Genomic DNA, 16275 nt, shown 5'->3' on the forward strand with positions numbered 1-16275 from the left:
ATGCCTCATTGCTTCCTCCTACAGTCTGAGCCCCTTCTTTAGTGTGATAGCAAGCGAATGAACAAAAGACAGTCTATTTATATCTCTCCCCACCAAGCCCTTCTTGGCGGTTGCCTGCAGTTAATCATTATTCATAATGCGGGGGAAGCGTCACCTTCACTATGTCACATAACACTAAGTGCTGGAAGGATCTAAGTTCTGTGTTCATCACCATTTGTCACATCTGAACGCTTGCATCTATAAATACACGTGGCGTCTATGCATGTGCCACTCACTTTGACCTTTCCACAATGTCCCCAGGCTTGACTCATCTCTGCTGCCTTTGTAACACCATGCTATATCAAGTAACAAATGTCACACAATTACAGCACACAGAATGCCAAACCAGATGCAGTAAATGGCACACTGTCACAATGCCATCCAGGGTCTGACTCCAAGGGCATGACAAGTGTTGTCCTGAACTGCTAAATCAGAGGTCGGCAACCTTGGGCACATGTGCCACCATTAACACGCACAGATGTAACCACTGAAACAAAAAAATTAAGTAGCTTATTTGAGAAATTAATTGTTAAGTGCTTCGAGATTCAGGGCTCCAGACAAAAAAAAAAAAAAAACCGAGTAAGGAGCCATTGGCTCCTATAAGAGAAAAACTTAGGCGCCAAATTATTTTTTTAGGTGCCACAGAATAAAAGTGGTTTATTTTATTATTATTATTTTATTTTTCCCCCCTATTTTAACATTTCAATCATTTTGTCATGTGTTTATGTCTTATCTTTTCTAGGCTTTATCAGCATTTTAATCCATCTTGTAGATGATCAGGTCGACCGGGGGACTAAGGTTCACTTAAAGTGTGAATTAAATGTCTTTTACAACTTGAAATATACAGTCACAAAGAATTGTTCGTTACACAGAATCTGTACCAATATCATGGACCATACGCATCACTTGGCAACTGAGTGCAGTGCATCCTATAAATGTTGTCAGGTCTTTCACACATTCAGTCTGTTTTTCTTCATTAGTAAAATGCAATTTTATAGGAGGAGTTGAATCACGTACAACAGAATAAGTAAAAATATTAATATGCAACAGCGCATAAATATAGCAAAACGCTCCTCTTTATAGTTATTTTTCTAGCTGACTGATGAGTTTATGGACACTGAGTGGTTATTCTGGAGGTAAATGTATTACAATGCAATGTTTACAAGCTTTATACATTTCCTCAGTTTGAAACACTGAATGAGCTTTTACATAAAACATTTCAGTAAGTTGTACTATAGGCTTTCTTATTGCCTACCTTTTGATCATGTTCATTTCATACTATAGTAGTAAATCGAAATATATAATGGGTTCACTTGCTGCTTTAACTGAGGTGCTAAAGAGAGCATTAAGTGCGATACTCTCCGCTCGCGCGATCCGGACGCATACACTGACCGTGTGGACGCGGGTACTGGTGTTTACATTACCGAAAGTGTGCGCTTGTGGTCCGCATTAAAGAGCACCCAAACCGCATCATTTGAATTTCGTAGCATTTTAAAGCTGATACTTTGTTTATTAAAAAGTAAGACAGCACAAAGCTTTTTGCGATTACTGGATGGCAAGTGCGCTTCAAATAACAGGAAGTCCATGCATTAACAGAACACAGCATATAGACTAAATAGACACGGCTTTTGCACTTTGGGGCTGTTTACACCTGGTCACTTCATGCATTTTTTCCTAATCGGATAGCTATCCGATCCTAAAAAGACCAGGTGTAAATGCCGTCCGAAACGCATTCGAGACGGATATAAATCCAATCGCTCGAACCACTTCAGGAGGTGGTCTGTGCAAAACCGGACAAGTGTAAATGCATCTGGTTGTTGAAACCACATATGGTAATTTTACTCCTCCCATAATATTAAAATAATAGACGTGTGAGAGCGTTTTATAGGCTATATGGCATGTTATAGTCAGATATGACAGCGCAATGCAACAAGCATCACCGCGGATGAGTAGCGGAGTATTTCTTCAGCAAGCGACGCGCAAACTCAATGAACCTGAAAGTAAGTCGCAGTCTAGACGCTCAACACACAATCTTCTTCATTAAAAGTAGCGAGACTAGCCTATCTTTCCAGTGCTGATGCCGCGCGCTCTCTTGTTGCGGTCTCTGATATTGAAATTAGCTGATAATTAATAAAATTATCCATTGTTTTCATTGACGTGAACTCCGTTATATTTGCATATGAAACGGGAATTGAAGAACGGATTTATAGCCGTTTTGCAAAGACACATTTATGTGGCCAAGTGTAAATGGGGAAACGTTTTAACAAATCATATAGATATCCGATCAGAGAAAACGCATGAAGTGACCAGGTGTAAACAGGCCCTTTCAGGTCTCGCTCACTGCGTTCAGCAGACTGTGTGCGGCAGAGACGAGGACTGTTTGAAACTCTTTTCCAGTAAAACTTTAATGCGCATCTTCTTATGTTTAATACGTGAACATAAGATGTGAGCGCAAAACAATCGGGAAAAAAGTCCTTTCATGCAAATTATATATATAGTCGCCAGTGGCGACCTCAGCAAAAACTTCTCGCAAATTAATATTTTTGGTCCATTTTAGTCGCAGTTTGGAGCCCTGAGATTGATACTTTTTTTGGGGGGGGGGCCTTTTTGCGTTTATTTGACAGGACAGTAGTGAGATATGAAGCGAAGTGGGAGAGTGAGGGGGGACAGGGGATTGGGAAAGGTCGGCGAGCCGGGACTCAAACACGGGATGCCTGAAGCACAACATGTTGACGCACTGCCCACAAGGCTATCAGAGCCGACGGGATGAATGCTTTCTATAATTGCATAGTCTTTGGATGTACAAAAAGGCTGCATTTATTTAAATATAACTTAAAGTGGAATTCATTCCTGTGATAAAAAAAGCAGAATTTTCAGCAGCCATTACTCATCTTCAGTGTCAATCGTCAAATAATACATTTTAATGTGTTGGTTTGGTGGTCAAGAAACATTTCTTAATGAGAAAATAACATTAATATAATATCAAAATATATAAAGATATTAGTGTAAATACTGATTTTTTAAATATTCTTTCAGTAGAAAGAGCAAAAGAACAGCATTTACTGAAATGGAAACTTCGTAAGCAAAATTGACACGTCACTTTTGCTCAATTTAATGCATCTGTGATGAAAAAGTATCAATTTCTTAAAATATTTTCTTGATGTCACCAACAGACTAGTCAAATTACAGTATGTTAACTAGTCTGTTTGTGGCACTATTTCAAGACCAATTCTTATTTTACAGGACCAATTCTTGTAATATTGACTAGCACGCATATTAGGCTGTTACCTTAACTTAATTATTCGGCATGGCCATATACATCCCATAATCCTACCCCATACTAAACAGCTACTACCTTACTAACTACTAATATGCTACACATAAGTTTGAGGGAAAGGCCACAATTATTAGTTAGTTAGTGCGAATTGGACCTTAAAATAAAGTGAGACGAAACAAAACTAGATAAACTAGCAGATGTCACTCCATGACTTGTCGACCTTCGTGAAGTTTTCACACATGTATTCATATGTATTGCCTGTAGTGAGTGTATGACAAGGTGATTTTTTTTTTTCTTAAAGTGAAACAATGCTGAATGGACTTATAGGTCACATAAATAAAGCCCAAGTCCGAGAAAAGTGTGGGAAACGGTGCATCACCGACCCTTTTAGATTATGAGGTCTTGAGATAAGACATGAGCACTCTGATAAACTAGAGCGCTCGAAGAGAATTGGGAGCCCCTGCTGGGAGGCCGGTGGACGGATCAAAACGAAGATTAGAGCTGTTATGATGTATTCTGCTCTCCAACTCCCTATGAGGCACAAATGGTGAAATATTAGCTGAGACACAGCACATGAGCTCCAGCCACAGACAGGGCAGTTAAGGGGCAGTCGTGGCCTAATGGATAGAGAGTTGGACTTGTAACCTGAAGGTCGTGGTTTCGTGTCTCGGCAGGGATTGTAGGTGGGGGAGTGAATAACCAACACTCTTTCCACCCTCAATACCGTGACTGAGGTGAGACCCTTGAGCAAGGCACCGAACCCCCAACTGCTCCCCGGGCGCCGTAGCATTGGCTAACCACTGCTCCGGGTGTATGTTCACTACTGTGTGTGTACACTTGGATGAGTTAAATGCAGAGCACAAATGGGTCACCATACTTGGCCACACACCACTTCCCTTCCCAGCCAACAACGGTACAGTCTAGAGTATCCGACCACTTCACGCTTCCAGTAAATAATATTTGGGTGGAAGGAAGAGAAAAAGGTGCGATTTCACAAGAATTCTGCTAATTCTTGCTAAAGCGTTTGGGTGTAACTGCTCTGGCCTCACGAGAACTGCAGAGCTTCCTGCGCAAGACGGAAATGGATGCCAGTCCGCTGCTCTCCAGGAATGCAAAAGGCGAGTCGGTTACGCTTTTCTTTTTCAGGGCGCTTAATTGTCTGTGACCCTTCAACTCAGGAAGGAAATAAACTGTTCTTGGCAGTGCAGTGGTCCAAGAAGCTTGCGCTTTTGAATGTTAACATTCAATTAACCTTCTGTCGAGAAACTGAGGAGCATGCTTAATGATGGGGCCGTTTTCAGCTTCTCACCGTACATCTCCAAAACCTGCAGGTATTTTGCAATCATTAAATCAGACAGCTTCCTTGTGCTCAAAGTACATTAAACATTCCCTCTGCAGAAATCCAGAACAATGAGGAGGATTTCACACTTGTATTTATCTAAATCCTCAGTCACATACACTGAGGCACTGAGACGTTTTCTACTTCCATTCTCTCCTTTGTGAATATCGGACACAGATGTTGCGGCCGTTCACCGTGGAGAGTTTAGTGTTCCCTGGTATGAGTCTTGTTAATCTCATGAGCCTTCAGAGCTTTCAAACTTTCCTTTTTGCATTGAAATTTCCTTTAGTCCAAACGCTTCTTCCTGCCAAGTTTGATACACGTAACATTTGCCATTTTGCTCCCCTTTCCACTGAGACTAGCTCTTCCATGAAAGACAAAAAAATATTTTAACTTTATCGAGAAAGGTCAAATGGACAAGAGATTTTTCTCAAAGGAAAGCAAAAGAAGTCAGTCAAGTCAAACATGAGGTCATGGAACGTTTTGTCTTCTAGTCTGATGTCTGGTTCTAGGCACCAACTTTTCCCCAATTTAAGTTTCCATGCAAAAAATATGAACTGGGAAAGGCCTTTGTGTGCTGAAGAGAGCAAAGTGATTTTCTTCACAGAGGAGTTCCAACTACAGAGTGCACATGTGTTTCCAATAAAAGAGTCCGGTTTGAGTCCAAGGTTGGGCCCCCTCACCACTTTGAAAAAGAATCTGCGAAGGCACCATGGGCCAGCGACAAAAAAAAAAAAAAAAAAAAAAAAAAAAAAAAAAAAAAAAAAAAAAGAAAGGTTGCAGACGCAAAGATATCCTTTTGCTTGCCTGCTTGTGTTCACCCAAAAATGAAAGCAGTCATGATTTATTCACCCTCTTGTTGTTCCAAACCTGTATGGACTTTCTTCTTTGGAACACAAAAGGATGTTGGTAACAAAACTGTTTTGGTGACTATTGACTTCTATTGTATGGACAAAGAGAGGCATTTTTAAAAAAGGTGTCTTGTCTTCCACAGAATAAAGAAAGTCATTTAGCTTTGGACTGACATGAGGGTAAGCAAATGACAACAATTTAAATTTTTGGATGAACCTTTAATACGAAACACCAATTACATTACACTTATGTTAGAAGTTGCTTTCAAAAATGTCAGTTTGTAGACAATGAACCTTAAGACTCTGCCTGCAACAATTTGCAAGTGCTCAAAAGTGGCAACTGTTCAAAGCTGTAGGCCTATCGAGCTCTAGAGGAGTAATTTAACCTCCCAATAGAGGCAGCACCTAACAACTGCTCTCTCTGTTGGTAAGTGTCAGCCTCTTCCCCTCTCAAACTCTCCGTTGCTCAAGGGGCCGCACTAGGGGTGCACATGTAATGGAGCCGAGTCTTGGATCACAGTGCAGAAGAATGCTTGGGGAACATTGTATATACAGTGGAGGAGAGTGTGATTCTCTGCCCTGGCTTTGATGTATGGGGCTGTAGAGCAGTGCTGGTGCGTTCCCTTTGCAGTGCTATATAAAAGAGAATGGGAGATCGTTACATTCTGCAGGTGAGAGTCTTCATCTGTGAAAATCCTGTGGCGCAGAGTGGTGCCTGTCAGACTAAGACTGTCTCCTGCACAAATTTACCAATTCAGACACAAAAGAACCATCCGGGGAGGCTTAGAGCTGAACCATTAATAGATTTATATTGACGTCCTAGGCTTTATACAAGAATGAGGAATGTATGCGGTAACAGAAAGAAATGTCTTAAAGGGATAGTTCAGAAAAAATAAATACTTATTCATCACTTATTCACCTTTATACCATTCCAAAACACATAGAACTTTCTTCTGTGCAACACAAAGAGAAATTCTGAAGAATATGCTTGTTGCTCTTCTCCATGATTAAAACGCACGAGGACTAGAGCTTTCAAACTTCAAAAAGCGTTATAAAATGTAACTTTTTATTTTTTATTTTTTTTTTTTCACATTTCATTTCAATATTTTCCAAAGCCATTTGATAGGTTTGTGTGACAAACAAATTAAATGTAATGTTGTAAAACCAGATCAGTCTGGTGCGTGAATGAATCATCGAGAATGATTCTGTAAACTGAGTCAACTAATGCACTGAAAAGACCTCATTCAAAATAATGGCTAAATCGATCTTCAACTGTTATGAAGGAGATCTAGGCTGGATTTTCAGTGAACAACTTTTTCAATGGCAATTTTAGTCTATTTCCTGCACAAAGATATCAAATGGCTTCAAAATTAGAAGACATTGAATATAGTGCACAACTCGTGTATTGTGTCATTTTGAAGCTTGACAGTCCCATTATTCCAACTTTTGCATTCCACAGAAGCAAGCAAGTCATACATGAAGGGGAGTAAACGATGACAGCATTTACATTTATGAGTGACTGAAACTTTAAGAAAGACTCTTTGGGGAATGCGTGTTTGCGGTGTGTCTTTCTCTGAAGCATACAAATGGAATGAAGAGAAAGGAGGGGGGATAAGGTGGCAAAAAAAATAAAAGGTGATCGGTTTGATTTCATGGTCTCAGGAAGAGCAGGGGAGAAGTGAGAAAAGGTGATGCAGAGCAAGCAAGATAGCTCTGCCTCTCCAATGACTGGTTCTTGTGTAAATGGTCTACCCATCTTGGTCGGGTATTGGGAGCAGAACATGCTCCCTCCCACGTCTGCCAAGCAGCGCCTGAGGCTGAGAGCAGCCTCCGATTGGAGCACCTCATCTCCACATGGGCGCTTTGATGTACGCGCACAAGGCAGCCCATATCATTGAGTTTGAAAGCTCTCGTTTTCCACGACACTAACACACAGGTCGCGTTGCTTCTGGCATTCCAGGTGCTGCCATGTGTTAATCTCAGAGGCCTGGTTCCACATCAAGCTTCCCTTCTTACGCGAACTGGCTTTGAAGAACTGTCTGATCAAACCGCTGCTTAACAACCCACATATCACTGGGAGCCTTCATAACTACCTCCGCTTCAAATGGGCACAACTTTAACCGCCCCGACTCTTATCTACAACGGCAGGTGAAGAGCTGGAAGATAGCGCAGACACCCTCGCAAGGACGTTTACAGCAAATCCAGTTAAGCAAAATAAATGTTGGAACGCAGCAGAAAAAGAAAGACTTAAATGAAGAATCATTTCTCTAAGTCCTTTCGGGCTGTATTCGGGTCATAACAAATGCGCCCGGCAACACGAGGAGTCAGACACTAAAGTAATGAAATCATATTTGCTTGCACTGGCAGATTCCCAAATGATTATCCACAGTCTTACCTCATCACACACCGAGGTCTGTATTTCACGGTGATAGATGCACGGTGTGTGAAAGGCTCTGCAGCCTAATGCATCTGTAGATTTGGATGCTGCGCATCATCTGGAAATCATCAGAAAATTCCATGTGTCTGTTTAGATGATATACATCTAAATAACTCCTGTATTTGAGGTCTTAAAAATATTGATGTCTGCAGCCACCTGCAAAAGTACACAGCAGTACTGGACATGTGCTGGAGGAATCAAACTCAGTCTAGTTGGGCCCTGAGGGCAACAAGGCCATCTGAGCAGATCTCATTCTCTGCTGTGACAGCACCCTACTGCACCATCAGGGACTTAAGATTATTTCTGTTGTTGGCCTTAAACAATACATCACAGAAATAAAATATCCCACTCAGATGTGAAGCATCATGTCTTGGGAATTCTCGGAAAAAGCTCGAAAAAGGGAAAAACAATATTTAGACTCTGGAAATGCTCGAACCCAAGGATGGCTGCAGTCTAGGCCAGCTAAAGTGAAGGGCTGAAAAGATGTTAAGATAACCGTCTCTCGTTTGGGTTATAAATCAGGGCGATGCATCAAATTTTAAATCTTGCTGTGTCTGATGTAACAAATATAAACCTGTAAAACTGGAGTAAAAATGGATTAAAAAAAAAAAAAAAAAAAAAAAAAAAAAAAAAAAAAAGGTACTGCATGCAGCAAGTTCTTAAAGTTAAGCTGTGAAAATTACTGTGCATGTCTCACCCCTGACATTATTCTGTATTACTACAAAAATATTAAATAGAAATAATACATTTCCATTGAATTATAACACTTTAAAACTTGACAAACAGAAATAAACAAACAAAACAAACAAACCAAAATCTACCAAAGTAGTAGATTGCAAACAGCTACAAAATTTAACAGGGACAACCAATCAAATAAAACTCATATTTTGTTATTATATCTTATGCATCATTTACATTAAAAAAAAAAACATACATTTTATAGGTACACCCATATTTATTCAGGATTAGTAATTCTTTATTATAAAATGTACATAAGAACTATTTATATGGTTAGTAAAAATACGCCCGTGTAAGGTTAAAAAAAAAGTAAATATCAATCTGTATAAAGATATTCATTGATATTGCAAACAATCATCTGACATCTTGACGTTTAGAACTCTGCTGAGGAACTTTTCTAGATGTACTAAACTTCTTAAACCAAATATGATAGCATTTATTTTTATCTTTGTGGTCTAAAGTGCTCAACTAGGATGTCTGTAAAACCACAGAGGATGTACAAAACCACCTGTCCATCTGAGGGAGCTGTGTATGATGCCTTTGGCCAAAAATAAAAAAAAATAAAAAAAAAAAACTTGCACTTAAGCTATACATTTTATCCATTCATGCATTCTCTAGAAATTCATGACCTTGTTCATTGCTAGCATACATTTAATACTGGCTACAGCTTGTTAGCTGCTCACAGCAGCAAAAAACTGCTAGTCAACCGTTGGAATCCTCCTCACACAATGGACAGACAAACTGTTTTTGTTGGACATTCTCAATGGAACGCTCTACTTCTCGTATACATGGATCTAACGTGAAAACTGTAAATTCATGGCATTCAGCTTTTAATGTTGTGTCTTTTCTAAAATCTTTGTAAAAATTGTTATTTGTTAATATTAATGTGTTTATCTTCATTTTATTTATTTACTTTGAGTCTACCAAGGGGTGGGATGGGTTTTAAATTTGTACAGCTGCTTTTTGTTTTGTACTACTGTTCTACAAAATAAAACTTCAACAGTTCTATTTGTAAAAAAAAAAAAAAAAAAAAAAAAAAAAAAGACTTGCTACAGCTTTGAGCACCAACCTGTGCGACTTTTACAGAGTTCTGAGTGGCTCCTCCAGCGTGATATTCAACCTTGAATTTCTTGACTATCTCTTCAAACCTAAAGTACAAAAGAGAGAGAAATGAAAAAGATTACACAAGGAAAAAAATAAAATAAAAAAAACTATGCATACACAGTTAAAAACAAGTGAAACTTTTGATGACACTGAAACAAGGGTGTCTTATTTTTAACACGGGCCTTGTCCAGAGTACAATCACAAGATCACCCAGTGGAGATGCATCGAGAACAGGAAACCTCAGACACTGTAAACAGGAAACAGAGGACTTGAAGCCTTGTGCCGCAGGGCAGTGAGCCTTCTGAGAAAGTGCGTGTACTGTACTTCTGCACGCATCTCTCAGCGTAGAGACGTGCACACAAACACACACAAAATACAAAGGCAACAAACGACCTGCCCCATGTCTGGACATTATTACAGAGAAAAGCATCCACCACAAACCTGTCTGTGCAACAGATTTGAACAGCATGCAAATAGTCTGAGTCACTGAAGGATGTGACCTCCCATAGCCTCTGCAGTGCAAACACAAGCATCAAAACCACACACACACACACACAGAGTTCCTCTCCACACAACACTGATGTCTGAAACCGATATCTGCTAACGCTCACGTGCATACATGTGCGCACGTATACAAAAGATGAATGTATGAAGAATATTTATCCAGTATTCAAGAACCATCTGACATGACAAACACTGTTACACTGATATTAAACAATATTTCATGCAGTGAATCCAGGGGCAGCTGTTGCTAAGAGAAGTAGGACGCTGAACTGAACATTTTGATTAAAAATTCCAGGCGAATTTGTAAAAGATGCTGACATTTCAAATACATTCCAGAGGCGATACCTACAGCAACATGCTGCCACATACATTAATACATGTGGCCTTTTAAAGCAAATCAAGAATAAAATCTGAAAATAAATTTAGTATAACACTTTAGTATAGAGACCAATTCCCACTATTAACTAGTTGGTTATTAGCATGTCTATTACTAACATAGTGGCCGTTTATTAATAAAGCAATATTCTGTAGCAACATATCTTTTCTTCCATATTGTGACACAAAAAGTGTAACAGATCAAAGAAGAAAAATGTAGGATGAGGACTTCAATTCATCGGTTGTTGATTGGACTTTGAGACACGGCCGATGTACTTAAGTGAAGTCCTGCATTCATCACCAGAGAGAAGAAAGAATTCCACCTGAAGAGTAATGACAAACTTCTTGAGGTCAAACATTCTTAGCAGTGAAACAAATTAATGGTACAAAATGAGATCAACAACATGCTTTTGCAAAAAATATGGGTTAAAACTAGCCCAATACTTCAAGCTGGCCATTAATATCAGTAATAAGAATAAGTATTTTTATCTGGCTGGAATCAGTATCATTAACAAGGTCTAGTTGTTTTCACACATACTAGGCAAGTTGGGTAACCTTAAATAGGTGTGGCTCTCAATTACAATTCGTGTTCCCATGAACTTCGAGCAAAGCGATGACGGCATGATGTACCGAGCCCACAGAGACACACAAGCGCACAAAAGCAGCACTGCACAGTGCCTCATGAAAAGCTTATCATGTTCCATTAGAAGAGTGTGGCCTTCGAGCACTGAATGGACCACCCCAGGCTCCCAGCACTTCCTCTAGGAGGAGGGTCAGCTCTCCCACGGATCTGTCACTCCTCTTGTGACACTGTCAGAGGGGAAAAGCCCATCAAGCAACACTTCATATCCAGCCAAGGAGCAGGAAGAAGCAGCGGGGGGCCGGCTTCAGTGAGGAGGGATCTCACATAACTACACATTTAAGTACTTCCTTTAGCAACAGGAGCTCCGCACGCTTGGCAACAAAAGGCTCAGGCTGGAGATGGCTGGCATGTTGAGGCTCTTCAAGATGCTGGCCGACAACAAAATGCACCGATTTCTCACTCCAGCTCATCTTCAGCCTTTTGAAGCTTTTGTAAACAGTGGAGTGACACCTCCTGAGAGCACAATCACGTGTCTCTTCCTCGTGTGTGCCTGTGAGAGATGCCTCTTAAAGGGACCGCTCACCTAAAAATGACAACTGTTTTAATTAGATTACCGTCATGCCATTCCCTTTTTCTTACTGAAAGTCTAAGCTGATATTTTCTATAATTCAAGAGCCAAAAGCATCATAAAAGTCATCAGTACAACTTACAGTAATATTTGTGTAGTCCACAACAGGGTTGTGAGAGTAACCGATCAAAATACTGGGTCACAAAATTTCACCATTGCAAAGCTCAAAAAATGTTCAACCATAAATAGTTCATTTAGTTATTTGGTTGTTTTATACCATGTAAGCACCTATGGCTATTTTTTATAAATGGAAAGAATAAGGTAAAATCTACTTTAAAATATTTAAATTAAATCAAATTACTGGACATTTAAAAGGAGATAGAGATGCACAAATTTCAATGGAGAAAGAAAATATATGTAAAGATTTTTAGTTGCACTCAAAGCTTATGATAAAGTTTTTTTTTTGGACACTTTAGATCTACACTACCATTCAAATGTTTAGGGTCAGTAAGATTTTTTTTAAAGACATTAATACTTAGGAAGATACAATACTACAATACTTTATTAATTGTAACTTACAAAATAAAATGTTGCTTGGAACTTATTCATCAAAATCCTGAAGAAATGTTTAATGAGCAGCAAAATCAACATACTAGATTGATTTCTAAAGGATCGTGTGACACTGAATTTTCAGCGGCCTTTACTTCAGTTTTCCCATCACAGAAATAAATGACTGTTTAAAATATAACAGGAGTTATTTAAATTGTAATAATTTCACTATATTACTGCTTTACTGTATTTCCGATTGGAGAGTGCAAAACTTTTCAAAAAATTTAAAAAAAAAATCTAAATTTAACTTTGCCACAAAAGTTTTGGACTACAAAAATAGTGCTTTGTTACATCATGCAGATCACTGTTGGTTCTTGCAGGGCCTGTTTTAAAATATTATTATGTCAATGTACCTCACAGAAAGTTATCATATCACTGCAGGCAAACTTTAAATAAGGAAGATGTGTCCCACTTTTTTTTGAGCCATTTAAAAAAAAAAAAAAAAAAAAAAAACCCACCATCCACTTTTGTAATGAAAAGAGACTCCTTAACATCTCATTTTGCGTTTCATGGAAAAAATGATAAATGTCTGTAATATCCCTTTAACCCTTTGGTGCATCAAAAATAGTGGAAAAAACTAATAAAATGTTAAGAATTCGACAGAAGAGAACCAAATGGAGATTTCCATTTCACACGGCAAACAGTTCACTGAGGTTTACTTAACCATGCTGCCCGTTTACAAACATCTTGGTATCAGGTCGTAACAATTAAAGCGTTTTTCCAACATTCCCGTGCAGCCTGGGTCAGGGCTGAGTGCAGAGGCTGTCAGCGCCCCCTGTCTGGAGCACGGGACCCTGAACTCTTCATAGCGTGGGAACAATATACACACTTCCTCGGCCTACAGAAAAAAAAAAACTAACCATTCTGACCACAGTGCGTGGGACTGAGCAAAGCAAGTCAAACCACGAGTATACGCACACACAAACATTACCCTTTACACACGAGGGAAAAAAAGCTCTTGCACTTTGTACCCAGTGCTTCACTGGAGAACACATCTTAGTTCTGGCCTGAAATGGGTCAGGAAAAGAACTGATGATTTGCTACAGCGCCTCAGTGTAGGGTTACAGAGCACACACACACACACACGCCCCTCAGAGAAAAACTGAACGCACGTGCACTCCGAAAACTCAACTGCACTCAGAATATTGCACTCAGAAAACAATAAGAATAATAAGAGAGGTAAGGAACATACATGTGAGCATTATTGATCGAAAGAGGCGCTATTCAGAACTGTTTACTACCTCTGCAAAGAAAAAAAAAAAAAAAGCAGTCTACCGCACAGCAAGAGGAAGCATCACCGATGCTCAATATTGACGGCGGTTTTATTTACTGTATAGAAGCTTGACTGGAAGCAGCTGATGTGGCTACATAGGCAATTGACAAACAAACAGTGAGCCTGCAGGGAGAGCCAGGGACTGTTCAATGGCCACAGGCAAACACTGCTCTACACACAGCCTTGTGTCTAGGCACTCCACCAACATCAAAGCAGCACTCCAGTCAGATTGTAGAAAATCTGAATCGATTGTGAGAAGCCTCTTATTTCAGAAATGTAAATTGGGCGGCTATAGAGCGGTGACAAAAGGAGTAAGTGGTGTGAATCAACGGATGGAAACTGGTTTGAAGTCAGACGTAGATGTTGCACCTATAGGGGAGAATGTTACATTAAAATTACTGAATATATCCGTACCTTGCCTTTAGACAATTCTGTGGTACTTTTAAAGTGTCAGACAAGCTACACGATATCGCGTTCATAATCGAATGCGATTCATCTGCGATAATGAATGCGATATTGCCTTGCTTGTCAGTGAACTATGGCTCTGTGCATTAACTGCCGCTATCTATCTATCTATCTATCTATCTATCTATCTATCTATCTATCTATCTATCTATCGTGTAGATTCCCTATTCGACCGCTCCAAATATGTTGAGGCGTCAGCCATCTCGCATTCACCATAATAAATGAATATTCAAAGATATACAAGAGTATAACTTGCTATTGTAGACGCACAGTCAATGCGCTCAAATTCACAGACCGTTCCAAAAATGGCAGATTGATTGCGTATCGCAGCCAATAGAAACAGCTGATAATTAGGCATCTATGTAGCTCTATGGAGTATGCTAAATTTCAGCCGCGGAACTGGCTAAATGGCACATTAAGAAAGGCGATTTGCAAAGATTCATACAAACCCTTATACTCACTTCTGTAGATAAAGCTGGATCACGAATGATTCGCACAAACATAGAAGCATTTACGTAGATTGGGTATCAGCGCATTCACTTCAAAGCAAACGTAACCTTAATACTCTGCCTTCAGTGGCTCTGATGTGGGGAGTTAATGACTGCTATATTCATTATTACAATCTTCAAACGCTTAATCTGAGACATCTCGTCTTCCCCTGCACCGGAACTGACACAATGGCAGACAGCTCTCAGCTCACTCAGGGTGGGTCTAAGGTAAGATGACTTGTCAATCAACTATCGTGGGAGGGGCTTGTACAGAACTACGTCATTCTGACAGGGCTCTCAGAACAGCCTGATTTGAGAAAGGGGATTTAAAAAAAAAAAAAAAAAAAACCATTTGCAGGGTAAACTTAATCATATGTAGGAATAAAGTGCCTAACAAATATAACCCACAGAATCAATGATGGACCTTAAAAGTCCCATGACATACTGTTTTTTGGATGCTTTTATATAGGCCCAAGTGGTCCCTAGTACTGTATCTGAAGTCTCGTTCCTGAAATTCAGCCTTGTTGCAGAATTTCAGCCACTACGAGCCAGTCCCACAATGAGCTTTCCTTAGGACGTGCCATTTCTGTGTCTGTAGCTTTAAATGCTAATGAGGAGGAGAGAGGCGGGGCAAGGTGGAGGGTGGGTGTGTGGCCTGCAGCTTGCGGCCACGGTACCATGCGCTAATGTTGACAGTGGATGTATTGCAATGGCTCGTAGACACGCAGTCGTTCAAGCATTTCAGTTTGACCCAGAATCTGATCAGGATGGAGAAGCACCAGATGAAGAAGTTGCAACTCAGCGGCTACAGCAGGACGTCTCCGAATGGTTAGTTTAAAATATTGTCTGATACGGTCAATGTTTCCCACACATAGACTTTACCTGGGCAGACCGCAACAATATCCACCGCCCGCTGCCATCAGCTCCCGCTTCTCACACACACACACACACGCACGCGCGACTTTAGCACAATATTTAGTCGTTTTCAGACCCCTTTGGCGGTTTTTTTCCCATAACTGGTACATACTAACAAACCTAGCGACTTTTTTTGTTTTTTTTAAATCTATCATTCAGCATATAACCACTGCATATAGTCGCTTTTTAGTGCAAGTTAGATGTATATTGATTTTATCAGACGATGTTGCGATTACAAATCATGATTTAAGGAGTATAGTGCGAGTGATTCAGGGTTAACGTATTAATGGGTCGTTTTTACTATTTATACTGGTTTTATGCATGACAACAGAAAATATGTAAATGTGAACAGCTTTATTGGGCTTTCAGTTGTATTACAGTATGTGACAGTTCATAGAGTAGAACAGATCTGAAGTGCCAAAAAAAAAAAAAAAAAAAAAAAATGCTTCACTCGTTTGCAAGCCATGATGTCTCTCGCTCGCACGGTTGTAGCTCATTTTCTCATGGGCGGGCAAAGCAGAGAAAGGGGAGGTAACCTTTCCCCGTATGACGACAAAGGGAAGATTCCAGATTGGGCCATCTGAGCTTTCAATTTCTCAGGCGAAGCAGGATACCCAGGGCTCGGTTTACACCTATCGCCATTTCTAGCCACTGGGGGACCATAGGCAGGCTAAGGGAACTCATATTAATGTTAAAAACCTCATAAAGTG

At 39.9% G+C, this 16275-nt stretch overlaps 1 protein-coding gene across 6 annotated transcripts in view; it reads right to left on the reverse strand.

The window, feature by feature from the left end:
- LOC306882224 (adenosine kinase-like) overlaps positions 1–16275 on the reverse strand; it is a 188806-nt gene that overhangs the window by 136525 nt on the left and 36006 nt on the right. For all 6 annotated transcript variants that reach the window (XR_013785226.1, XR_013785227.1, XM_079436719.1 and 3 more), the window contains exon 4: positions 9751–9829. Coding sequence is in view for 4 of the 6 variants with exons in the window: in XM_079436719.1 (XP_079292845.1) it covers positions 9751–9829 (79 nt within the window). In the remaining 2 variants the exon portion in view is untranslated. The remainder of the gene's footprint in view (positions 1–9750; positions 9830–16275) is intronic.

Source organism: Barbus barbus (assembly GCF_936440315.1).
Source record: "Barbus barbus genome assembly, chromosome: 16".
NCBI classification, from domain to species: domain Eukaryota; kingdom Metazoa; phylum Chordata; class Actinopteri; order Cypriniformes; family Cyprinidae; genus Barbus; species Barbus barbus.